This window comes from Zalophus californianus, chromosome 4 (genome assembly GCF_009762305.2).
Source record: "Zalophus californianus isolate mZalCal1 chromosome 4, mZalCal1.pri.v2, whole genome shotgun sequence".
Lineage (NCBI taxonomy): Eukaryota > Metazoa > Chordata > Mammalia > Carnivora > Otariidae > Zalophus > Zalophus californianus.
This window is the reverse complement of record NC_045598.1, coordinates 173,966,157-173,992,744: the sequence shown is the minus strand read 5'-3', so window position 1 is coordinate 173,992,744 and position 26,588 is coordinate 173,966,157. Positions and strand designations below refer to the sequence as shown.

General features: G+C 42.4%; 1 protein-coding gene and 1 pseudogene across 3 annotated transcripts in view; one reads left to right on the top strand and one right to left on the bottom strand.

The window, feature by feature from the left end:
- The first annotated feature begins 9,382 nt into the window (after positions 1-9,382).
- DERL1 (derlin 1) overlaps positions 9,383-26,588 on the top strand; it is a 44,590-nt gene continuing 27,384 nt past the window's right edge. For 2 of the 3 annotated variants that reach the window (XM_027606629.2, XM_027606623.2), the window contains exons 1-3: positions 9,383-10,017; positions 20,980-21,091; positions 26,034-26,098. In XM_027606629.2, coding sequence (XP_027462430.2) covers positions 9,865-10,017; positions 20,980-21,091; positions 26,034-26,098 — 330 coding nt within the window. In that variant the 5' untranslated portion in view covers positions 9,383-9,864. The remainder of the gene's footprint in view (positions 10,018-20,979; positions 21,092-26,033; positions 26,099-26,588) is intronic. The other variant, XM_027606614.2, reaches the window with a different exon arrangement.
- Positions 16,271-18,894, bottom strand: LOC113914065 (annotated as a pseudogene).

Here is a 26,588-nt window from a genome sequence, read left to right as displayed (position 1 = left end):
AACGCGCCGGTATCTGTCTGCATTTGTAGCTCTTTGCTCACATTACTAAGTCTAACTGCAAGCACCAGACTATTGCATTACCTCTGTTAATGTAGTTGTGCCTGAGCGTTTATATATTAAAATGCATATTATAGTATAAATTAATTTCCTTTTTAATTATCATTTATGATAATTAGGCATTACAAGTATTTTATTGGAACTATAATTCATGACCTATGGTTTTCATTTTGGGAGCAAATATTTGTTTTAAAAGAGGGCATCTGGTCTGACAGAGCTGAGAAGCACTCTTCTGGGGGAAGCATGTTACCAGTAAAGCGTCCAGCAAACATGTGTGTGGCCTTGGCTTTTCCAGTGCAGGGAACTCAATCAGGCTGAAACGCTGTGACAAGGGGGAAAGTGGGAGGAATGAGTCACAGAAAAAGCCAGGGTTCCGATCATCTAGGACCTTGAAGGTCATGGTAAGGACTCTTCATCACACTCAGGATAAAATTCAATGGAGCTTTGAGCAAGGGAGTGGCAGGAGCTGATTTAGGCTCCTGTGTGCGAATCCAGAGTGCACACTGGGAGCCGGGAGACCAATCAGGAGTCGACTGAGGAAGCCTAGGCACTAAGTGATAGTAGGTTGAGAGGTAGGGTAGTCCAGTGGAGATGTTGCAAAGTGGTTGGATTCTGGATATACTTTGAAATTGGAGAGGCTTGGGTTCACTCATGAAGTTTATTCAGTCTTGCATGAAGAGTTATACAACCCAGTTTCCACCTCAAGGAGCTTATCCTCTAGAGGAAGAGACTGCCACCACACACACATACACACACACACACACACACACACAGAAGTCATTATTAAACAAGGTGTTGAGGGCAATGATGGTGATATGTGTGGTGTTCTAGGGCTATAGAGGAAGTGGGGAAGCATTAAGCTAGGCAGGGGGATGCTGATGGGAAGTGGGGGGGGTCAGGGACAATTTCTAAAATGAATAATTCATCCTTTCAACAAGTATTTCTTGAGCATCTACTATGTACTAGGCACAGTTGTAGGCACTGGGGATACGGAAGTGAACAAAACAAAGTTCTTATTTATTTATTTATTTCAAAGATTTTATTCATTTATTTGACAGAGAGAGACACAGCGAGAGAGGGAACACAAGCAGGGGAAGTGGGAGAGGGCGAAGCAGGCTTCCCGCTGAGCAGGGAGCCTGATGTGGGGCTCGATCCCAGGACCCTGGGATCATGACCTGAGCCGAAGGCAGACGCTTAACGATTGAGCCACCCAGGAACCCCAAAACAAAGTTCTTATCCTTGTGGAGCTCACAGCTCAAAGTCACAAACTGAGAGCTTCTTTTTTGGTGAAAGGAATCAATACTTGTTAGTGCATGTGAAACATAATTCACTGATGTTGTAAAACAACATATAGTCATAAGATTCTGGAAGGCCATTCCCTTGAGGCATCTGAAATGTTTTCAGACAGAAAGAGAAGGGAAGAGGAGGGAGGGCTTTGGCTGGAGTGGGGGGAAGGGCAGGTAGGGCTGGACTGACTTTTCAAAGCAGACCCTGAATCAAAAAAAAAATGAAGGCACCTGTCCTTATTTGTAATTCAAAATCAGAAACAACGCACAAAGTTAAACACATAGAAAAGAAAGTTTATTCTAGGTTGTCTCACTGGGAAATTCCAGATAAGTTCACAATCCTCTGCTTTGCTGGTGTGCTAAACCTGTTCATGGTTTACCAGTGGATGGTGACGAGACGTGGTCATCTGCTCTGTGGATGGACTGAGAGTCGGATGCGATCCCTACATGGAAATAGGAACTTGACTGGGTGCTCAGCTCAGCAGGAAGTGCCGGGGACTTGTCCATCCACTCAATGCAGATTGCCCTGAACTGGAATGAGAGTCAAGGGCCTTTAACTGTGAGCTAAGGGCTCTATGCAGAAGGGCTCTAGGTGAGGATGAAACCCCCAGGACACTGGACCAACATATCCCAACAATCCTTAACAGTTGCTAATGACTGGACTTCAATCCAATTTCAGGCATCGGTGAAAAGCAATGTGTCTATCTATATGAAGTAAGTGGGCAGACCTAGGTTTTGTTGGGCCTGAAGCTTACACAGTTTGGGGGGGGCGGCGGTAGCTCTTAAAAAAAAAAAGATATAAAATTATGACTGGAAAGTTAGGCAAGAGCCTTGGAAGAGCCCGTATAAGTGAAGCCCTCTGTGGCCTAAATTTGATAAGCTTCACAATCAGGTGGTCTCTGGGAGTAACAGTCTTAAAGATGCTCACATCCTGGGCGCCTGGGTGGCTCAGATGGTTGGGCATCTGCCTTCGGCTCGGGTCATGATCCCGGGGTTCTGGGATCGAGTCCCGCATTGGGCTCCCTCCTCCTTGGGAGCCTGCTTCTCTCTCTGCCTCTCTCTCTCTCTCTCTCTCTCTGTCTCTCATGAATAAATAGACGAAATCTTTAAAATAAAAAAAGATGCTCACATCCTTTCATCTCAGAATCCCACTCCTGGAAATCTGTTCAATAGAATTATTGAGAGGCAGTGTAGTAGAGTGGTCAAGAGCAGAAAAAGGGGCGCCCAGGGGCGCCTGGGTGGCTCAGTTGGTTGGGCGACTGCCTTCGGCTCAGGTCATGATCCTGGAGTCCCGGGATCGAGTCCCGCATCGGGCTTCCTGCTTGGCAGGGAGTCTGCTTCTCCCTCTGACCCTCTTCCCTCTCATGCTTTCTATCTCTCATTCTCTCTCTCTCTCTCTGAAATAAATAAATAAAATCTTAAAAAAAAAAAAAGAAGCGCCTGGCCGACTCAGTTGGTAGAGCATGTGTCTTGATCTCAGGGTTGTAAGTTTGAGCCCCACGTTGGGTGTAGAGATTACTCAAAAATTAAATCTTAAAAAAAAATCAAGGGGCGCCTGGGTGGCTCAGTTGGTTAAGCGACTGCCTTCGGCTCAGGTCATGATCCTGGAGTCCCGGGATCGAGTCCCACATCGGGCTCCCTGCTCGGCGGGGAGTCTGCTTCTCCCTCTGACCCCCTTCCCCCTCGTGCTTTCTGTCTCTCATTCTCTCTCTCTCTGAAATAAATAAATAAAATCTTTAAAAAAAAAAAATCAAAATAAAATGCAAGGTCCTTTCAATAGCCTACAGTGTCCTGCCTGATTCTAAGTACCTCCCCTTCTCTGCTCTATCTCTCCCTTCTCCCCGACTTTCTCCACTCAGCCACGTTGGTCTTTGTGCTGTGAGGCCTCCATGCCACCCAGGCTCACTTCCCCTCAGGGCCTGTGCCAATCCGGCTACCTGCATGGCTCTTCCCCAGGCATTTCTTGCTCCTTATCTCCTTGAGATCTTTACTCAAGTATCCCTTGAGATCACAGTGGGGCCTTCCCGGACCAACCCGAATCTCCTTTGCTCTATTTTTTTTTTCCTGGTACTTATTAAGAGTTCATCCAGTATAGGGGCGCCTGGGTGGCTCAGGTGGTTAAGCGTCTGCCTTCAGCTCGGGTCATGATCTCAGGGTCCTGGGATCGAGTCCTGCATCGGGCTCCCTGCTCGGCAGGAAGCCTGCTTCTCCCTCTCCCACTCCCCCTGCTTGTGTTCCCTCTCTCGCTGTCTCTCTCTGTCAAATAAATAAATGAAATCTTTAAAAAAAACAAGAGTTCATCCAGTATACATCTTACTTTTACCCTTTTCAATTGTCTTCCTTCCTCCTCTAGAATGTAAGCTCTAAGAGGGCAGAGAGAGTCATCAGTTTGGTTCACTGCTGTATCCACAATGCCTGGAAGAGTACCTGGTGATGTGGAAACAGGGTTGGGGGTAAACAGTTAAGAAAGAATTTTTGAGGCACCTTTGGTGCAAAAAGGATGGTTTTATTAAAGCACAGGGAGAGAACCCGTGGGCACAAAATGCTGCACCGGGGTTGCGAGGAGTGACTGATTATACGCTTTCAAGTTGGGAGGGTGTTAGGGATAGCATAAGTTTCTAAGGAATTTGGAAGCAAGGTTTCCAGGACCTGGAGGCGCTAGCTGTTGTTAGGAAAAGTTCATTTACTACTGTCTAGTAAAACCTTAGTCATGAGACCCTTGGGCCATATGCTTGGAGGATGATTGTTTAACATATATCTTTGGGGGTAGAGATAAAGGAAATTCCCAAAGGAATTTTTATATGTTAAAGGAGACTTAAAGGATCCTGGAGGTTGAGCTAATATTAAGCTAAGGCTGCCTTCTGCCCTTAGCAAAGTATTAACATCAAGGCAGCTGAGTTCCTAGAGGAAGGTCACTCTGCTCGTATCAAGGACCTGTCAGTGGGCTGTAAATTTTTAGGAAATTTAATTTCTTTCTTTTGCCTTTGTTCTCCACATCACCTGGTACCTAACACACTGCTGTGGCCTGGTGTGTCTCCCCAAATTCTCCCAATGTTGAAATCCTAATGCCCAATGTAATGGTATCCAGGATGAGGGGATTTGGGGAGGCTCCGCCACAATGAATGAAGTTAATGCTCTTATAAGAGGGAACTGAAAGCATTCTCTTGTCCTTTCTACCATGTGAGGATATGATGAGAAGTCTGCAAGATGGAAGAGGACCCTCACCAGAACCTGACTATGCTGGCACCTTGATCTTGAACTTCTAGCCCCCAGAACTGTGAGGAATAAATCTCTGTTGTTTGTAAACCACCCAGACTAGAGCACTTTGTTGGATGGCTGAATTAAAGAGTATTACCTCGGGTTCTAGGTAGACCTGGTTTTAAATCTTTTGTTTGCACTTGCTAGATAGTGGCAAGTTACTTCACTGAGGCTGTTTCTTCAATTATAAATAAAAATAAAATTACCTCAAAGGGTTGAAGTGTTTTTTTTTTAAGATTTTATTTATTTATTTTAGAGAGGGAGCACAAAAGGAGCCGGAGGGGCAGAAGGAGAGAAAGAGAATCTCAAGCAGACTCCCTGCTGAGCGCAGAGCCTGACGGCAGGGCTTGATCCCAGGACCCTGAAATCATGACCTGAGCTGCAACCAAGAGTCAGATGCTTAACCAACTGCACCACCCAGGTACCCCAGGTTGAAGTGTTCTTGTGAAGACTTATTAAGACCATATCCATAAAGTGTCAAATTATTAATACTCAATGCATATTATTAGTAAAAAGAGAAAGAAGCTAGTTATTAGTATACAAAAACATACACATGAAGATGTTCAAGCTCCATTTAGTATTGCAAAACAGGCATCAGAAATAGGACAATGGTCAAAGGATTATGCTATACCACGAGTAGAATATTATTTAGTCATTAGAATGATAATTATGAATATGAAAGGAATTATTTTTTCCCAAATACTTCCTGCATAAACTCTGGTCCAGCCAGCCTGGTTTACTCGTCCATAAAACATTGAGTGCCTCCCACGTGCTGGTCCTTTGTGTTAGTTACAAGAGTAAAACTGGTACCTATGAGATGTTTTGGAGTTTACAAAGAGCTTTTACATTTGTCACTGAAGTATATAGCAGAGTGGTTCCAAGATGGACTCAAGTCAGACAGACCTGGATTGGAATCACCACTTACAGTTATGAGACAGTGGATGAGTTAGATGATGTCTGTTTCTCAGTTTCTGTAACAATAATAATGATTCTGTACCTACCTGTGGGGGTTAGTGTGCCCATTAAGGAGACGATGCATGGAAACCTCAAGCCTGGAGCTTGGTAAACGGCAGGCTCTCAATTCAAACAGACAAACAGCAAACAACTTTGAGGTAGCGGCAGATGATTCTATTATTATTGGAGACTTGCCCATGGTCGCACAATCAGTGACGGTCACACAATCAGCAAAGGACAGCAGCAGAACTGGAATCCAGATTCATTCCTTTATGGTATGTAGAAGGCTGACTTTATTTAGTACATAAGCACACACACACACGAGTGCTCACACGCATGCACATCAAGCTAACAATGCGAAATGCTCTACATGGTGTTTAGTAACTGCCTTGTCCCCCAGCCCAGTTGCCAAATCTTTAAAACTTCCTAGACTTATGACTAAAAATAAAGGACTGGTTCTGCCAAGCATGACAGAGATAAATTATTTTTCTTGCCATTGCTTCACCTGCAAGATGGGGCTAAAGAAATTGCCTACTAGTTAACGTAAGGATTAATTACATCTTTGCAATGTGCTTTGAATTTCTTGAAGATGCCACTTATGTGGCAGGCATCCATTAGGATGGTGTTCTTGCGTGACTGTTGTGACAGAAGATATTTGAGTCATCAGCCGCCTGTCAGCATCACTCAGCAGTGCCAAGCTTCGAAGGTAGGCAATATTGTGCTCTTAATTGTTGGTCTCCCTCCAGTTTTTTTAAAGTCCTTATTTTAGAGAAACAATTGGAAATATACTTTAATACAGCAGGAAAGACATAGTTAAGGTCATCTTTTCTACCTTTCAATCTTTCTAAAGTTTTTGACATTGAACCTGTTCTTTTCTGAACAAGCCTCCTCTCTACATATTTTGAAAATTAATTTTAAAATACATAGTACATATAATTGGGACAAAATTTAAAAGGTATAAAAGAATATGCAATAAAATATCTCCTTCCTACTTCTGTCTCCCAGCCTTTGAGTTTCCCTTCCCAGAGGTAACCGCTCTTCCAAGCAAGTACTGTGTGTATATTTGTGTGTGTTTCTGTACAATAAAACTGTGTAATGGCATAGCGTGCACATTGTACTATATAACTCTTGTGTCCTTATTGCTATGTTATTAGAGACCATTCCATTTTGGGGTGTAGGAAGTTATTGTTTTTAAATAAAGGTTGATAGTATTTGACCATATGGATAAACCATAGTTTAATCAGTTTCTTATTGATGGATACTCAGCTATTTCCAATTCTTGCTATTTCAAAAAGTGTGGCAATGATTCTCCTTGTGCACTGAAAAAAAAAAAAGTTGGGAGTCTATCTAAAGCTTAAATTCCTAGAAATACATTTCAGTATTGCCAAATTGTTTGCCAGAGAGGCTGTACCAACGTATATTTTCATCAATAATTCATGAGAGCGCCTATTTCACCCACACTTCCACAATTTTTCCTAGAACTTAGCCTAATCATTACCTGCGTGTTTTTAAATGACGACTTGTGTTAATGACAGTAACACAGGGATTTCCTTACAAGCTAAGCAATTAAATTCTAGAGCAAGCTGTTTGGGAGCATTGGGGAAGTCCTCTATTTAAGATAGCTAAGGATAAACCACCTTTTTATAGCCCAGAATAGTTTATCACAATATATAGTGATTTTATAGAGAGAAACAAAAATCCTGAATGTCCCTCTAGTCTGATGGCTCTCAAAGAATGGTCTGCAGATAACTTGGATCAGAATCATATGGTGGGAGGGGATAGGGTTTTGAAAATGCAGATTTCTATTTCTAAAAGTGATATGCTTTCCTTGTAAAACACTTTGAAAAGAGAAGCACAAAGAGAAGAGTAATAATGTTGATGATCCTTTAAGGCCTAGACATGAATTTATCTCATTTGAATCTTCACAACAATCCTATGAATGCAGTACTATTATTCTCCCCTCTCCCATTTTACAGATGAAGAAACTGAGGCACAGAGAGATTATAATTTTTACAACATGATATTGCTAGTAAGTGGTGTAGCCACAACTTCAACTTTAGTGTTTCTGAAGCCTGAAGTCGAATTCCAGAGCACGCACTCTCTGAATTCTAGAGCACAACCTAGAAATAAATACTGCAAATTGGAGTGTGTGTTGTTTTGTTCTTGGTGGATTTTTTTTTTTTTTTTGCATCTGTAATTACGATTTCATCAGAGAAAACTTCTTCAGCTTTCCACCTAAGCTAGATAACCCATTTTCTCTTACTGTACCTTGGATGCAATGGTAGTGGATACAAGAAGATAGGGAGATGCACAGAATGAATCTCAGGCAGTATCTTCAAATATTATGTTGTTTATACAATGCTCTAGCTTTTATTGTATATCAAAATTATCTTATAAGGTTGTACTAATTTACATTCCCACCAGGTTTGTATGATGAGGAGTTTCTTCATATATTCACTATGCTTGATATCCATTAGGTCCCTAAATGTTATATGTGTTTATCAGACTGTGCAATATTTAGTGCCTTTTTATTCTGTAAAAACTGTTTTTTGTTAATAAACATCAGGGATGTTGTGCTGAGAAATGTTCTCTAAAGTAATACATCGTCGGACACACTTTGTTGTTTGAAATTTTATTGGTGTAGATGGAAAATCCCATGCTCCCCCGATGGATCTGAGCTATATGGGTCATTTTGACACATGATTTTCAATCTAGGTGCAAAGCTTTAGATGAGGAGTTTTCAGACCCAACAGTCCACATTTATCCTAAATTTGAGATTTCAAAAGGAAAGAGGACCCTGGGTCTGTTTCTCAGCTCAAGCCCAGGTTTGATGTTAACACTTTTACACACAGCACTGCTTTGCTTTGAGCCCATCAAAACACTGCTTCATTTAAATTTTACCAAAATTTTACTTCACCCACTCTTTTGATTGATGAAATGGTCCAGGTTCCTTTGGAGTGCAGTGTCCCTTGCTGCAGCAAGTAAATAAAACTAACTCTGGGCTACAGGTGTGTTCCTAGTGGTCTTTATTGGATGGCTTAATAAAAAAAAATTTTTTTTTAGCGTAATCAAACTTAAACTGCAGGACCCACATCTGAAAATAACAGGAAAAGTTCTATCTCCCTATCTTTTTACAGATTCTTTTAAGAACAAGGTGGATTCTGGGCGCCTGGGTGGCTCAGTTGGTTACGCGACTGCCTTCGGCTCAGGTCATGATCCTCGAGTCCTGGGATCGAGTCCCACATCGGGCTCCCTGCTTAGCGGGGAGTCTGCTTCTCCCTCTGACCCTCACCCCTCTCATTCTCTCTCTCTGTCATTCTCTCTCTCTCAAAAATAAATAAAATTAAAAAAAATTTAAAAGAACAAGATGGATTCTTCACTTATAATTTAAATCCTACTTGATAGTTAAGATCATTTCTACTTTAAGTCCCTCCAACATTCCAAGCTGGTTGGAGTGGCTGTTTTCTCGGCGTGGAAAACTCCCCAGTTCTTTGCTGGGGCGGGGGGAGGGGTTCAGCTCAAAGGTCACCTCATCCAAGAAATTCTCCCTGACCATTCACATCTAAAGTAGCCATCTTTCTCACACTCCCCTGCTCCCACCCCATCACTCTACCGAATCATCCTATTTCATATTCCTTATTTTTTTTCACTCTCTGAAATGATCTCATTCACTTATTTAGCGGTTGTCTAGCCCCATTAGAACGTAAACTCCAGGAGAGAAGGTACCACGACAGCTCTGATAGTCGCAGGATCCCCAGTGCCTAGAACCTTACCACGCACTTAGTAAGTCCTCAACAAACATTTGTCGAATGAAAGAACAAACGAGGAACTACGTACTTTATTTTCCTCCTTTTTAAACACCGCTCGAGAAAACGCACCTGGATTACAAATCCGGCTTGAACTACGTAGCAGGCGTTCAGCCTCGCCATTGGCTGGAGTATTTGCCGTTGCCCCTGGCAACCACTGTTTCCCACCAGTCGTGTCTTCTCCCGGCCTGGCCCCGCCCCTTACCGCCCCGCCCCCGGACCGCCGAGCTTCGGCCCACTGGCAAAATCTGTGCTTGCCCTTTAAGCGGCGGGACTTCTGGTCAACGTCTTCCGCTGGCCGCCGGAAGGGGAAGTTTCGCCTTCGAACGCTGCCTCGCTCGTCCGAATTCGGTGGCGCCACGTCCGCCCATCTCCGCCTTCTTATCCGTGGGTTGGGCGGCTTCTGCCTCGACACCTTCCACTCGCGGGGCGGGCCGTGTCGTGAGGGGCCAGGGACGGGGAGTCGGGCGGCTGTGCGCATTCTGGCCACTTAAAAGGCGAAGATGTCGGATATCGGGGACTGGTTCAGGAGCATCCCGGCCATCACGCGCTATTGGTTCGCCGCCACTGTCGCGGTGCCCTTGGTCGGCAAACTCGGTCTCATCAGCCCGGCCTACTTCTTTCTCTGGCCCGAAGCCTTCCTCTATCGCTTCCAGGTACTGACCAGGGACGAGGGGAGTGCAGACTGCCGGTCCCAGGAGGCCTGGCGGCGGCGGAGCGTAAACCAGCATGTTGCGGGCGCGCGGTGCCTGGTGGGATTTGTAGTGCGACCGCTTCGGCGGTTTAGGGCGGGTCCTGTGGTCTGGGGGCGGGGTGGAGGCGAAGGAGTCTGGAGCTAGGGCCAGGATGGCTGGAGAAGTGGGTTTGGCCTGGTAGGAAGGGACTGATTTCGCCCTTCTAAGATTATGCTCCCCGCCCTCTGCATTCAGAGAAGGAGGCAGAGGGAAGGTAATTCTGTGATAGTTGTTAATCTTTTGGACGCCCGTGATTAGCAGCTTGGGTCCACCCGGAGCAGGTGCCCTCTGACCTTGCTCTGCCACCCACGTGGGTGCCATGTGGTTGTCAACTTACTCAACATCCCGTTCTTCTTGTGTTAATGGAGTTGTTTTTTTTTCTTTGTGGGCGTGGTTTGAGGTCAGATGCAGAGTTTGTCTGCGTTTCACCCATTCCCGACCTGGTATCTGGTAGTAGTTAAATATATGAAGGGCTGAGTAAAGAGTAAATTGGTCCGGAAGTAGAAGGCCTAGTTATTTGTTTAAGCATGAATACTGTCCAGAGTATTTCTGGCAAGAGAGTATTAGTTTCCCAGAGATGATCTTTATTCACTGGATTCTATGATTTAGATTTTTAATCAGTGGCAGGTCAGATACTAAGATCTGACATTAATTTGAGCACATTAGTTGACATGTGGATAACACTGTCTTGTCTTCCCCCTCTTTACTGGCTGTTTCTTAGTCTCTTTTGCTGGTTCCTCATCTTCCTGACCTTTAACTGTGATGTGCCCCAGGGATCAGTTATAGGACCTTTTCTCTATACTCTCCCCAGCTGAAGGTGATCTCATTTAGCTCCATGGCGTTAAATACTTTCTATACCCTGAAGACTCTCACATGCAAATATACATATTTTCAGTCCAGATTTGTCTCCTGATTTCCAGCTGTCTGTTTGGAATTATCACTCGGATGACTAATAGGCATCTCAAATTTAAAATGACCCAAACCGGATACCCTTTTTCCTTTGCCCTAGAAGTATATGGCAATTCCATTATTGGAGGAGCTCAAACTAGTAGTCATAGAATCATCTTCGACTTCTCTTTCTCCCACATCCCACGATTTGCCAGCTAATTGCTCTATTTTAGACATATATCCAGTGTACAGGTCCCTTTTCATTCTCCATTGCAAGCCATTATCATTCCAGCCCAGTTCTTTTCTGTCTTTTCTCTAGACAGCTGGAATGATCGTTTTAAAACAGAAACCAAGTCCATCAGTCCTCTGCCCCGAACCTTCCAACGTCTTCTCAACTCAGATAGGTAAAATCCAAGTCTTTTCAGTGGCCTGCAAGGCCCCCTACTGCTGCTCTGACTTTATCTCCTACCACTTTCCACCTTCCTTGCACATTCGGCTCCACAATGGAATTTTTGTTATTCCTTCAGCAGCCAACTCTCTCCTCAGGTCATTAGCGCATGTTGTTTCTCTGAGGAAGATAACCAGAATTACTTCCTTACCTTCTTCAGGTCTCTTCCCCAGTGCCGCCTTATTGGTAAGGCTTTGCAGATTGCCCTACATAAAATAGTACTCCTCCTTCACTCCGTCTCCTTTATCCTTAATTTTACTTGCTATGTATCACCTGTTGGCATCTGTTAGTTGGCTTCCCTTCAGAAAATCAGGCTCCATGAGAGCCAGATCCCTGACTTGCTTACTACTGTCTTTGTTACCTAGAATATGCCTGGCACATCGCAGGTGCTTTCATGTTGGTTGAATGAGTGGAAATAATTGGCACTTACTAGTGTTGGACACTGGAGTCACAATAGTGAATAGGACAGAAAGTCCCAGCTCCTGTGAAGAAAGGGAGAGAGAGGCGTGTGATAGATAGTGACCTAACATTTGATAGAGTGTTCCAGAAAGGCTTCAGAGAAGATATCTGAACTGAAACCTGAATGTCGAGGAGCCGGCTTTGGGACGATCTGGCGCTGGGGACAACTTTCCAAGAAGAAGAACTAGTTAAGTGGAAGGCTGAGAGGCAGGGCCTAGAAACAGAAGGGAGAGTGGATAGTGTGGTCCAGAAGTCAGTTACAGGGATGAGGATTGGTAGACGACGACAGAAGTAACGAGGGGTGAGTATGGTAACCAGAGATACAAGGGTAGCCTGGGCCTGGATTGTACAGGGCTTCGTGGTTTGAACTTTATCTTGAAGACACCAGGAAGGGTCTGGAGCATTTTGAACAGAGGACTGACAGCATTGCTTTGACCACTCTGTGGGATGGACTTGATACGTGCTATGGGGGAGAGGGAGGAATCAAGTTAGAAGGCAGGAGAGATGGTGTTTTGGGCCAGGGTGGCCGCGAAGGTAGAAGTGGATGGATTTGGGAATTGAGTGGCCAAGGTTGCTGCTGAATGGATGTGAAAGGGGGGTGGCGGAAGGCAGCAGAAGTCAGAGATGACACTCTTTGCACAGTGGATGGTGGAGCCCTTTACCAGGATGGGAAATGTTTAGGAAGGCCTAGGGTTGGGGGGGGGCATAAAGATAAAGAGTTCTGTTTTGGCCATGTTAAGTCTAGAGGTGCCTCTTAGGCATCCAAGTGCAGAAGTTAAGTAGGCAGTTGGATGTCAGAATAGGATTTGGGCCCGCAGCCAGAATTGCACACTGTTTTCTATTTATTTGCTTTGGTAATTACTTGTGACCTAGTGAATGTTGTGCATTTTGTGCCTGGTGAGTGGCATGCTGGGTAATGCGTGTACATGAGGAGCAGTGGTTGTAAATCCTTTTGTGAGAAGGATCAGGTCAAAACTGGCTCTTTGACCCTCCTTGCAACATCTTGCTCACTTGTGTAGTCAGACGAGTAAAATAAGAAAGCCTTTCTAAGAGACTCCAGGTAAATATTGACAGTGGTAACGTGATTATTAGGATCATCGTTCATGTCCCAGCTCCCATGCTTTTCCCGTCTTCCTCACGTTGTTTCGTCCGGGCTTATCCCGAGACCGGGGAGATTGTCCACGTGTGAGAAGGGCAACGTCTGTATCTTCTTTCTGCTCCTCTGGCTCCTACCCATTCTGGACAAATTTAGCTTTCAAGACCCACCTGGAGGAACTCATTTGCAAATGAAGCAGTTGAAGGAAAAACTGTATCTGAGAGGCAGATGTGTGACAAACAGCGTGTGATGTGCTTTCTGCTAGAGGCTCATCTTTTCCTTAGAAGCTGAGTCTTGAACAGCTTAAAAAAAAAAATGGGGGATGAGTGATTTAGAATTGTGGATTCACGTTGGAGGTGGTGAGAGTCACTTCTCCTTATCTTTCGGTTTCGTCTGAGTACTTGTTGGTTTGGAACTGCAAAATTTAAAATGTTATTTTCTTAGTTTGGGTAGGAGTGTTAAGACTCACTATGCTGTTGTCCAAAATTCCTAGTCCCTCACATTTCACACTCATCCATCAAGTAGTTCATAATGATGAAATGTCTTCGTGTGGGTCCTTGATCAGTTAGGAGACAGGTGGTAATTTCTTGCAGCCCTGGTGGTTTCTGAGATTATGTCTCCTGGGGCCGCTGGTGTCTTTGGACGGAATAAGCTTGGCCCCTTACATGTGTATTGTACTTCTGTGTTAGCTCATTCAGCTCCCACAGGCATCCCGAGACAAGTATCACTGCGGTGGGTAGACAGCTGCAGATACGGTTTCTACTTCCATGAGTCAAAGATAGTTCTGAGCTGTCTCGTTCAACTCCTTCGCATAGTATCTACCAAAATACACAGTTCAGTGTTTAGCAAACATTCTCGAGGGTGATTTCTTCCAAGTCAGTTATCTACTTTCCCTTAAAATAGAAAGACCATGGGATTTCAAGTCGTTGAGTCATGGTTCCCCAGGCCTGGCTCAGACCCTTACTAGTTCTCTGCCCAAGTTACTTTTCCTTTCCGAGGCTAAATTTTGTTAGCTAAAAGTGGGGATAGTTTAATACCATATGAACTCTGATCTAACTCCATTGATTATAGGATGCTTCATCAACTAAATACAACTTTTTGGAGGGATGGGAGAGTAGAAATTCCATTAAATGAATATGTTGATTGTAAGCCACCTCCTAGTTTTAGAAACACAAAAACGAGTGTCCTCAAATTGAGGAGGTATGTTCTCTACTTCATGCCGCTGTTATGTAAAATTCATAGAAAAATGAGAAGCGCCCAGTAAATTGTCTGGTAGATAATCTATTCAAAAATAGTGCCCATTTTTATTTACTAGCCAATAATTCCTGCCATCATTGCCTTTTCTGTGTGGGCAGGAAGATTCTAATTTCATTTTGTAACTGAAATTGAAATGTAACTGCTGGATTATTATCCCGTATTTTGCCCCCTTAAAAGCATCCTGACCTTAGGTGAGATGAGATGAACTCTCAATTTCGAAGATTTGTTTTCAGGAATCATGAGATGGCACCAGCCACATCTGTGATTCGGGCCTTGTGCTTATATTTTCCCAGCTTTTGCTTATGTTATCACCTTTAACCCTGATGACAGCAGCACTAGCAGATTGATTTAAGAGTGTATTGGGGATGGCTGAGTAATGTTCCATTATATATACATACACTGCATCTTCTTTATCCATGTGTTGATGGGCTTCTGGGCTCTTTCCATAGTTTGGCTATTGTGAACATTGCTGCTGTAAACATTGGGGTGCAGGTACCCCTTCAGTTCACCACATTTGTGTCTTTGGGATAAATACCTTAAGGAGGGCATGAGATGTAATGAGCACTGGGTGTTGTATAAGACTGATGAATCACTGACCTCTACCTCTGAAACTAATAATACACTATATGTTAATTAATTGAATTAAATAATAAAGTATTAAAAAAAAGCGTATTGGGGAAGAGAGACCTATTACACACATAACCCAGAAGGGACATGAACTTGGTCTATAGGCTGAGCATAGAAGTAGCCTCAGGGTTTGGATTAGAGCTTTAGTGGCTAGGGTTTTGGTATATACAGCTCTAAAAAGCTTTCCTTAACAGTCCTGTGCCCTTCAGATAGCTGTGCTGTGCCCTGTAGATAAGGTTGCCATTAGATCATAGCTTTTTCTTTTTATGGAATTATAGCATACAGGCAGTAAAGTGTATGTATTATATATTTATAGCTTGTTGAATTTTTAAAAACTGAGTACCTGTATGTGACCAGCACCCAGATCAAGAAGGAGAACGTTACCAATATCCCACAAACCTTCCTACGGCTCCCTTCTGATAACTACACCCTCCAAGGATAACTACTTTCTTGCCTTTTAGTATCATAGATTATTTTTGCCTTTTTTTTTTTTTTTTACTTGATGTAAATGAAATCTTACCGTATGTACTCTTATGTGTCTGGTCTCTTTTTTACAGTGTGTATGAGTCACCCGTATTGTTGCACATGGTTATAGATTACCATAGACCACCATCTGTTTACCCATTCTACTGGTAATGGGCCTTTTGGATAGTTTCCAGTTTTGGCCGTAATGAATGGTGTTGTGAACATTCCAGTACATGTCTTGGTGAACACAGATAGGCGTTTCTGTTGAGTACATATCTAGGAGTAGAATGAATGGCTGCTGCTGCTGCTTTTTTTTTAATGCAATAATCACTGACATTTACTGAATACTCAAATTGTGTCATGGACTATTCGATTTCATACCATCTTATCAGGCTTGTTTTGACGATTAGACAACGTATTTTAAAGAGGGAGCAAGGAAGGCACCAAATGGTTACGAACTGAGCCCAGCTCATACAGATAGTAACTGGTGGAATCAGGATTCTAACCCCACTAAGAATTACTCCACGCTATGTGGCCTTCCAATAAAACTTCCTTTCCTCACAGATTTGAAATACTACTTTGGTAATACACCAACTTGCCATAAATATATCAGTCTGTTTATGGACTTTCTGTTCTATTTCAATGATCTCTTTGTCTATGCTTATACTACCTTGTGATCATTTAAAATATCTGATCCTGTTATGCATCTTAATTAAAATTTAAATAAGCTCCTGTTGACCGCACAATCAAGTCCAAACCCTTTAGCATGTCATATAAGGCCCCCTCCCAGCCGCCTCGTACTCTGGAGCCTCAGATGTGGGTACAGATCTCTTTCCCCTATGTTCTAGTTAGAAAAACCTTCTGGCAGATGTCTGACAGGCCAAGCAGTCATTCCATGTAACATCCATGTCTCCGTGCTTTTGTTTGTATGCTTCCTATGCCTCATTTTCTTTACTTGATATGTTGGGCAAGCACCTATGGTTAGAAATGTACATGACGGGAACTCCAGGGATCTTCAGGATCCTTTGTTTAAGGTCCGGGTCAACTGTGGCCACAATATAACACTTGTGCTGAGTTACTCTCTGTACTAAGCAGTCATCTGCATAGGCTCCTTTGTGTGTGTATGGTAATCGTTGTTCAAACCTTGGATCGTTGGCAATCCTTAGAGCCACGCGATACTTTTACCCCAGTTTCACGGTTATACAAGGGATACACTTGGCATACAGACAGTCCGTCATTGCCTGTACCAAGTCAAGTTTGGCTTGAATGGAAAAGTTAAAAGTTGGTATCAACCAGGATGTGGTAAGGTGGGTCCAGCTGTATGGTATATTGGAAGAAGCAGCAGGAAGGATGTTGGGGGACTTCTCTTTCCTTGAGTGAACTGGGATCTTTCTTTTCTTTTTTTTTTAGGTTTTAATCTATCCTCTTTAAGCCTCTGGTCTTGGAGGGAGACTAAGCGTTCACTACATGGTCGCATACTTCCTTGCTTTCTTTTGCTTCCCCTTGTTCACGCCCCACTCTTGTTTCTCGAATGGATGGCTTCTAATAGCTCTTTTAAAGTCCGCAATTGAACCTGAGTGCCTTTCATTTGTTTGTCTTGCCTACCTAGGATGTCCAAAAAAAAAAGGCCCACACTTAGCTAACATCAGCATTTGGCACATGGGTGCTCCCCCCCTTTCTTGTTTGGTGACCCGTGTAGAGTTTCTTAACTCCAAATCAATCGACTCATACTGTTTCAGGAAAAATCTTTGTTTTTGGTACCTTAAAAACCCCACTTTAGACTCTGGGTAGCATTTGTAATGATTTCAGTAGCAGATTGTTTGGGAGATTTTTTAGTTGAAGGACGGCTGCAGCCCACTCTCAACAGAAGTTTTTGGACTAGTAACTAAAGAGCAATGTCTTCTTCCTTTCTTAAAGCCTTATATGCCGGTGAAGATGTGGGCTTCTTGCTTTGAAGTGAGGAGCTCTGGGCAAATCACCTAAACGGTCATGAGGGCCCAGCTTTCATCATGAAAAAGCTGGGGTGATGATGGGGTGCCGTGGGGTGAAAACGAGCAGCTCCCCTCCTCTCTCCTGCCTACAGGCCTTGTGCTCTTGGTGCTGCACCTGGCTGCCTGTGATGGGATCCGAGAAGGCTTTCCAGGGTTGAAAAATGGGCCTCCACCCTCTCCCAAGCCCTGAAAAGCAAGCCATTTTCTTATCCTAACTATTTACGTATCAGAGGAAAGGAGGGGAGTTAGCTAGGCACCTTTAGTGGGGATTTCAGAAGTGTATTACACTGTGTTTTTCTCAAGAGATCAGCTCTCTCCTGGTGTTTTTAAATTATAATTTTAAAGTAATACAAAAATAATATTAAGTCTCTTAGATCAATGAAAGCCAAGTATAACTCAAGGGTAAGCTTAATGAACGGGGAAAAGAAGTAAGATATTTTGACAGACACTGATTTCCAAAGCACAGGTGCACACAGTGGCTAAAAATAGTGCCATGTCGTAAGTGTTAGTGAAAGATGTAGTCGGAAAAAACCAGGGTTTCTTTTCTAAAATCAGGCCCTGAGTAACTTACAGGAATATGGAGGTAGCTTAAAATGGGAATTCGTAAAAACCATGTCAGTGTGTGTTTCCTAAAAGATTATAATAATCATACAGCCACACATACTTTTTTTTTTTTCTAACAAAGGACCTTTTTAATCCACTTTCTTAATTCCTGCCTTTTACAAAATCTGGAAATAAGGAAGGTGGAGTCGGGGGCAGACGTCATTGGGTAGATGAAGACACCAACGCAAAGGTCTAGACTTTTCCAAGGCCCCAGGGCTATGTAAGGGCCAAGGCCAGGGCTGGCTTGCTTCTGGTTTTTGCTCAGTGCTTTTCATAAGCGGGGAGAATCAGGCTTATGCAAGTACAGTAGTACTTAAAATGTTTACTACTTGTAATTATTCCTCATAATAATGATATCACTTGTGAGAGACATTGTAAAAAAACTAAGGGTTTTGTGTCATAAACTCTGCAGTCAAGCTGTCTGGGATAAAATTCTAGCTCCACCACTTACTAGCTATTATTTAACCTTTTCTCATTCTGTTTCTTCAACTATAAAATCTGTCTCCTGAGTCACTGCATGTGAATGACTATAAGAGCACACCTTTTTTTTTTTTTTTTTTTTTAACCACTAATCAAAATAGGGCACGTATTAGTAGATATTCCCCTTTTACGGATGGATGTTGAGGCCCAGGAGTGAGAGGTCGTAAGCCAGGACTTAACAGCCAGGCCTCCTCAATCACTTCCAGTGTTCTTTCTATTAAACTCTACTGTATCTGTGATGAGGTTGTGAATGAATCAAAATGAGTTTCAACCTATTTTGTTTTACTGGTTTAATACGGGGTTCTTGGGAAGTCACTCTTGGGTATCCCACAAAGCGCATTTTCTTCCACAGGGAATTGAGCTGTGAGGGTTACATTCCTGCACTTGGAGAATGTAACTGGGCAGCTCGGTGTCTGGCCAGGCGCCACAGCTTATGCCCTCTGTTCCAGCCACACCCAAATTGTCAGCAATACCTGTTTGTTCATTGTGCTCTTGCAATTCTTTCGGACTTTGTATTTGTTTTTCCGAGACCAAATTTCCCCTCCCTTGGGATCACTCTTTTGCTTCTTTGGATAACCCACTACTTGAGAACTCCTTGATGCAGGGGTCATGTCTTTGAGGCTTATGTAGTAAGGCCAAAGCCAGCATCATGCTGGTATTTCCTATGGCCTAGGAAGGTCATCTACTTCAACCACCATTACTTAACATTGTTCTGGGAGTACTAGCCAGTGAGTTAGACAAGAATGGAATAAGATTCAAAATTTTATTCACAGTTGGGGTTGTATACTTAGAAAGCCCAAGAGACTCAGTTTTCCAATATTACAAACAATAAGGTAACTCAGCTAATATTACAAACAATAAGGTAATTCAGCTTTGGTGGTTGGGTATATACAAAACTTATAAAAGCAATGAAAGACTTCTTCCTGGTTGGGAATTGTATCACACTGATACCATAAAGATGCCGGTTCTAGTTCTTTTAGGAAAATAAAATTTCGAGACCAGCCAAGAAGATTAAGACAAATGTGGAAGAAAAATGGGAGAGGGTAATTTAATCATGTAACTTTACCAGATCTTGTAACTTACTATAAGACTAGAAATTAAAATAGTTTGATATTGATATAGGAATTCAATTCCAAACAGGATAGCACTTTAATATAATAAGAGACTTTACTACAAAAGGAAATAAATATATGAGGAAAGTAGCTTTTCAAATCAATGGAGAAAGTATGGGTTACTCTGTAAATGGGATTGGGAAAGCTGAGGGACCATCTAGAAAAAGAAGTCAGATCTCCTCCTCACTCCTGAGATGAACGGGGAAAGTGTTACAGTGAAACTGTGAACACTTTAATGTTCTTAGAATGGAGAAGTAGCTTGTGAGCAGGATACATGATGGATAGATTTGCCTCCATTAAAGGAACACTTCTACACGTCAAAATATGGCAAGAATATCATCAAAGCATAGATTTAATGACAGACCAGAAAATATTTGCAACAATGAGAAAGGGGAATTTCCACAATATATAGAGAAATGCAAATCTAGCAGAAAAATGAAGAAAGGAAATGCTAAAGTTTCAAAAACATAATTGGTAAATATAGAATACACTAAATGGTGAGCGCATGGAGGGAAGACAGGCATTAATCTACATTGTAGGAGAAAGTGTAAGTCGGTTAAATATTTTTGTAGGCATTTGGCAGTGTCTACCAAAATTAAACTCAACTGTCTATTAATTTAGCAGTTTAACTCACAGGATTTTATCCTACATGTACGTGTATAAAGAAGATAATCAAGAATAGGCACTGTGGCATTGTAACAGTGTAAATGAATTTTGGACGTTCACATAAAAGGAATACTAGAAGGCTAGCAAAAATATTTTGTCAAGGGAGTGAAACAAGGTGTAGAACTGTGCAATGGGAGGTAGGATGAAAAGGGAGGAACGGTAACACATAATATTATTTGTTGAAAGAAATAGAAGAAACGGATCCTTGTTGCTGAAGGGAATTGGGAAATGGGGGTCAGGAGGGAGACTGTAGACCCTTCTGTAACTTTTTTTTGGGGGGGCGTTAATATTGTGAAGTCATATATCCATATTGCCTAAATAGCACAGGGATTTGAATACAAACATTTCTGTTTTACTTATACTTTTTGAATATGACAGTTTTTGGAAAGGCTTGTCATCCCAGTATATTTTTTCCTACATAGAGATATTACTGTCCTGTTGGAAATTGTCTGAAAATTGTCTGAAATTATAGTTCAGTTTTGACGGGCTTAGCTGTATGCCTTATGCCAGTAAAGACTAACCATGCACTTCTATAGTATTGATTTTTTTCAACTTGGCTAGAAGTATTTATTGCTCATATTATAATATTTTATTCTGTCGATTTGCAAATTGATATGATCGTAGTTGATGAGAGCTCTTCTTCAGTTTTCTTGAATTATATTGGTGGTGTCCCTTTGGTAGCCATCATCACAGAGGAGAATGTTTTGCGAGGATGCATTTTGTTTAGTTAAAAAAAAAAAAATTAACCAGGCTTAGAGAAACTAACCGCTGTGTCTGTTTCAATCTGGACAGATTTGGAGGCCAATCACTGCCACCTTTTATTTCCCTGTGGGTCCAGGAACTGGATTTCTTTATTTGGTCAATTTATATTTCTTGTATCAGTATTCTACACGACTTGAAACAGGTATGTTATCCATAGTTGTTTTAAGATTTGTTTCTGTCTAATTTACCAGTTCGTGTTTACGTATTGGAAGAATTTTGAGGGCAGTTGGCTTAGGAAATGGCATAATGATGGCAAATGCTCAGAAAGTTGGACCGATGCTAGGACTGTCCTAGGTGCTTAGATGACTTGATTTTTAATTCTCACAATATCATGAGGCATAAGTAACAGTGTCACCATTTTTCAGTGAAAGAGTAGAAGCCTGGAGCTTTACACATCTTGTCCACACCTGGTCCCTCGTGGCTGAGCTGTGTGCCTCTCACTTAAGTTTGACATCTCATGTCTGTCATGGGGCGGTCCTTGTCCTTTAATGCACAGTTGGGCTGAAGTGTGTACATCTCCCAGATTGGGGTTGAAAAAGATGCCTTTATACTCTGAAAGCCTTGTTCTCTGTGATCAAATCACTCACTTGTAAAATACATAGCTGGGATTTAATAATATGGTAGTTTATCAGATATGACTACCCATATGATGTTACGGATAAGCTTTTTTACAGAAATCTTTTCTTAGAAGTTTCTTTGTGAATTGTTACTTATTTCCTTTGTACAATACCTTATATGCTGTTCTGAGTTGCTTATACTGAGCAGCAGTAAAGTGATGCTCCTGTGTCAAAACATGAACATAATTTCTTTAAGCCTAAATGATTTTGAAAAGGTTGGCTGACTCCAGAGACTTTATAAACCCGCTAGCTGTTAGCTCAGGATAGAGAATTCTGAACCACCCTTAAATCTAAGTCAGTTTGAGAATTGTGAATCAGTCTCATAACTGCAGGGAAGCAGTTGTCAAACGTGTCAAACGTGATTTTTCCTTAAATTGGCATTTGTACAAGGTGCGTTTAAAAAGGAAAATCATTATATTAATACAAAGTGTCTGGTCATTGACTGTTACCACTGGAAGGGACCTAGCCCATCCCCTTATTCAGGGAAGTGAAGTGTCTGGGCAGAGCCAAAACTGACAAGGAGGATTCTCACCACCACATCTCGGTTTGGTCCTTAAAGCCCCCAGAATACGTGATTTTTATTCTCCCCTGTCCCAGTTGGGCCTAATAATGATGCTGACTTGCTTCGCATTCTACTCCTCTGATATAATTTCATTGAGGATTAAGCTGTTGGAGTAATTTTGTTTTTACATCGGTGGTAAACTCTAAGTGTGGATGACTCATGACCGGTCTTTAAACATTTGGTTATGGAAAAATTTCAAACATACACAAAAGTGGTGAGAAAGGTGAATGAACCTTTGTTTTCCTTTTCATTGAGATAAAATTCACATAACAAAAAAATGACAGTTTTAACCATTTTAAGGTGTACAGTTCTGTGGTCTTTTTTTTTTTTTTTTAAGATTTTATTTATTTGAGAGAGAGTGAGCATGAGCAGGGGGAGAGGCAAAGGGAAAGGGAGAAGCAGGTTCCCTGCTGAGCAGGGAGCCCAAAGCGGGGCTTGATCCCAAGACCCTGAGATCATAACCTGAGTCGAAGGCAGACGTTTAACCTCTGAGTCACCCAGGCGCCCCAGTTCCTTGGTCTTTAGTCTGTTTGCAGTGTTAGGCAACCACCACTACTATCTAATTCAAGACGTCTTTATCAACCCCCCAAAACCCAAAGCAGTTCCCCTCCATCCCCCACCCCCCTTTCTCCAAGCTCCTGGCAAGCTCTGAACTGCTTTCTGTGCATATGGATTTGACTATTTGAGACGTTTTATGAGTCCTTCTGTGACTGACTACATTCACTTAGTAGAATGTTTTCAAGGTTTTTATCCATGTTGTAGTGTGTGTCTGCATGTCTACATGAACCCCCTTTTAACTATAGCTCACCTTTAAAAAAAAAAAAAAGAGTATTTATTTAAGTAATCTCTACAGCCAGCATGGGATTCGAACTCATGACTCGGAGATCAGGAGTCGCATGCTCCACCGACTGAACCAGCCAAGTGCCCCTACCTCCTCAACTTTACCAGTGATCTCATTGCTGGTCTTATTTGATCTCTATTCATGTCTGTCCCCGTACCCCTGATTATCTGAAGCAAATGCCAGACATGATAGCGTTTTATCAGTAAATATTTTAATATTTACCTCTGAAACCCAAGGACTTAAAAAATAATCGTAAATCTGTTATGAAATGTAAATTACAATAATTTCATGACCACATTTTGTTTGTAAATTGTTTTCTCTTGGTTACTTGACATCCTGGAACCCATTTACCCTTCCCTACTATCTAGTCAGGTAATATAATTTGTAAGACCTGAATAACACTTAAGATCAATCTGCAGGATTATTAGCCCATTGATCTCTTTTGTCTGCTTTAATTCTTATGTTCCCCCCCCTTCCCTACGAGCCAGTCACAGAGCATTTTGAAGTTCTAGAGCCGAGAGGCATTTTTTAAAGTTTTATTGACCTCTAATTCAAATGCTATCCAGTTCCACCCATTTAAAGTGTATAATTTGGTGAGTGTTTCATAGAGTTTTGCAGCCATTACTACAATTAATTTTAGAATATTTTATCACCGCAGAAAGAAACCCTGTACCCATCAACAGCCACTCCCCATTTCTATTGAACCTCATCTTCCCCTTAAGCTTTTATGCAAACACTAATTTACTCTTGACTTTTTAGATTTGCCTCTTCTGGACATTTTTTTTTTTTAAGATTTTTTTTTTTATTTATTCATTTGAGACACAGAGATACAGAGAGAGCATGAGCGGGGGGAGAGGCAGAGGGAGAGGGAGAAGCAGACTCCCCGCTGAGCCAGGAGCCCGATGTGGGGCTCGATCCCAGGACCCTGGGATCACGACCTGAGCCGAAGGCAGACGCTTAACCATCTGAGCCACCCAGGTGCCCCTGGACAGTTCTTAGCAGAAGGAATCATGCAATATGTGACTGGCTTCTTTCACTTAGCATAGTGTTTTCAAGGTTCTTCCACGTAGCACGTATCAGCACGTCATTCCTTTTTATTGTGAAATAAGACCCCATTGTACAGAATTATTATCACGTTTTGTTTTTCCATCCATCAGTTGATGGACGTTTGACTTGTTTTCATTTTTCACTGTTACGAATAAGGCTGCTATGAACATTCACGTTGAGAGGAACTTTTGAGGCCTGTCCTTTTAAAATAAGATTTCACAGACAAAAAAACAGTGGTCTGGAGAGGTGGTGACCTGCCCCGAAGGTCATAAAGCTGTTTGAGATGACACAGCTAGGACTGGAGCCCAGGTTCACTGATCCCCAGTCTTCTCTGCACCATACAGCCTCATGTTAACATCCTGACAAAATGCTTGCCACCTGCGCATTTTCCTACCTGACTCAATTAAGTATACAGCAGTGTTGGCTTATTTATAAGGCTTCTGATTTGAACTGGAAGACTGCAGTTTGAGACCAGTTAATTTGTAAATTTCCAGTTGCAAACTTGTCAAATAATACAGTACTGTAGTTTATGTGATTATAATAGTTAAAGTATTCAATCCAAAGAATCCTTAGAAATCATAAAGCCAGTGGGGTGCCTGGCTGGTTTAGTAGGTAGAGCATGCGACTCTTGATCTCAGGGTCGTGAGTTTAAGTCCCACCTTGGTCGTTTATTTTTAAAAAAACAAACAAATCACAAAGCCGAAACCAAATCAAAAGAAGCACAACTGTTACTAAAATTCAGAAGTGTTATTAGAATTTTACCTCTGATTCATCCATAGGGATCCCCTACCACTAAGCATACTTAACACTGGGGCTAAAGTGTGCCTTTGAGATACCAGGGGAGAAATTGGGGAAAGAAGGAGAGACTTCTGCTAGACACTTGTTTTATTATTTTTATTTTTTATTCTTTCAAGATTTAAGACATTTTTTATTTATTAGAGAGAGCTAGTGTGACCTTACGGTCATTTGTTTCTTATCTCTGCCTCTTTTCTAGTCTTCCAGCTGAAGGCATGAGGAATCACCCTGAGAAGGGAGAGCCAGACCAGTGTTGATTATTCTGTCCAGAACTGAGACAGAGTCTGGTATATGGTGTAGTAACGAAGGCACTAGACTAGTAATTAGAGTTCACCCTGCTTCTGACAAGCAGTGTGACTCTGGTCATGTAACTTTTGTCCTCATCTGTAGAAAGGGGGTCTTTCCTTTCTACCTCCCTGAAGGTGAAGAGTCAGAGCCTATGGGAAGATTTGGCTGTGGTCCCGTTCCTCCTCTCTTTCAGCATCGTTTTCCCTTGCTCGAATGTAAGCTGGAAGGAGATCGGATCTTCTCGGAAAGCCCAGTGTCAGACCCAGTGGTAGTGTGTGTATCTAACAACAACAGTAAGAACCTCCCAGCAGAGTCATGCTGGAGGAATCACGGTGGTAGGCAAGGCAGATGGGCTCCTCCCGCATCAGAGCTTATGGTCTAGTGGAGGGGGAGAGGATTACCCTTTACAGATGTGTCGTCAGGTCATGAGGAGAGCCAGGAAGGAGAGGCCGACTGGTGGGAGGTCTTCAGGGGTTGGGATCGCAGACGCCCGTGGAACTGACTCTCCTCCCCGTGGGTCTTTTAGCCTGCGGTGGTTGGGGAGCATGTTCCTTACTGGAATTCAGTTAGGAGAACACAGATTAGCCTTGCTCAGTTGACTCTAGTTCAAGGCTTTGTTAAGGACATGGTTTTATATATTTTTTAATTTATTTTTAAAGAGTGTATTTTTAAGTAATCTCTGCACCCAGCGTGTGGCTTGAACCCACAACCCCGAGGTCAAGAGTCGCACACTCTACCGCTCTACCGGCTGAGCCAGCCAGGTGGCCCCGGGCATGGTTTTAGATGTTTTAAAAAATTTTCTTTGCTTGAGAGGAGAAATTTAAAAATATTCTCATGTTGGCTTTCTCTGTAACTTTTTGAAGTATTTCTCTACATAGGAATCACTTTGTTCTGAAATTCTGAACCATGACATTTGGCTTATTTTTGTTTCTAGGAGCTTTTGATGGGAGGCCGGCAGACTATTTATTCATGCTCCTCTTTAACTGGATTTGCATCGTGGTATCCTTTAGTCTGTTGTTTGGGGCCAGAAATAAACCATTATTTGCAGGTTTGGGGAAGTAGACAGTATTCTGTACAACAGTTCAAATTATAGTATTTGCGTCTTTGTTTGCTACAGTTAATAATTACGAATAATTAAAGTTTGTTTTTAAAGCTGTAGTAAATCACAGAGCCCTTGAGTGATGGCGTTCTCTTGCCATTGTGGGGTTTTCCACATTTGGTTAAATTTTACTGCTGTCCCTCTTCTTGTTCCCAGTTCTGTGTTCTCATGTGTGACAGCTTGTTGACTGCAGCACAAAGAGATTCCGTGCCATGAGACAGCTTTTGGAATCTGTGCTCCTTCTCAGAAAATTAATTTACGAGCAGCATCCCTTTCTGACTTCGCTGCTGTCCTTGTCTTTGGGGTGTACACAGTAGCTCGGTCCCTGTGTAAGGCCCTGGCTCTGGGAAGGGGCCTGCTCGGCTCTTTTCCAGCTGCGGACCTGTGCAT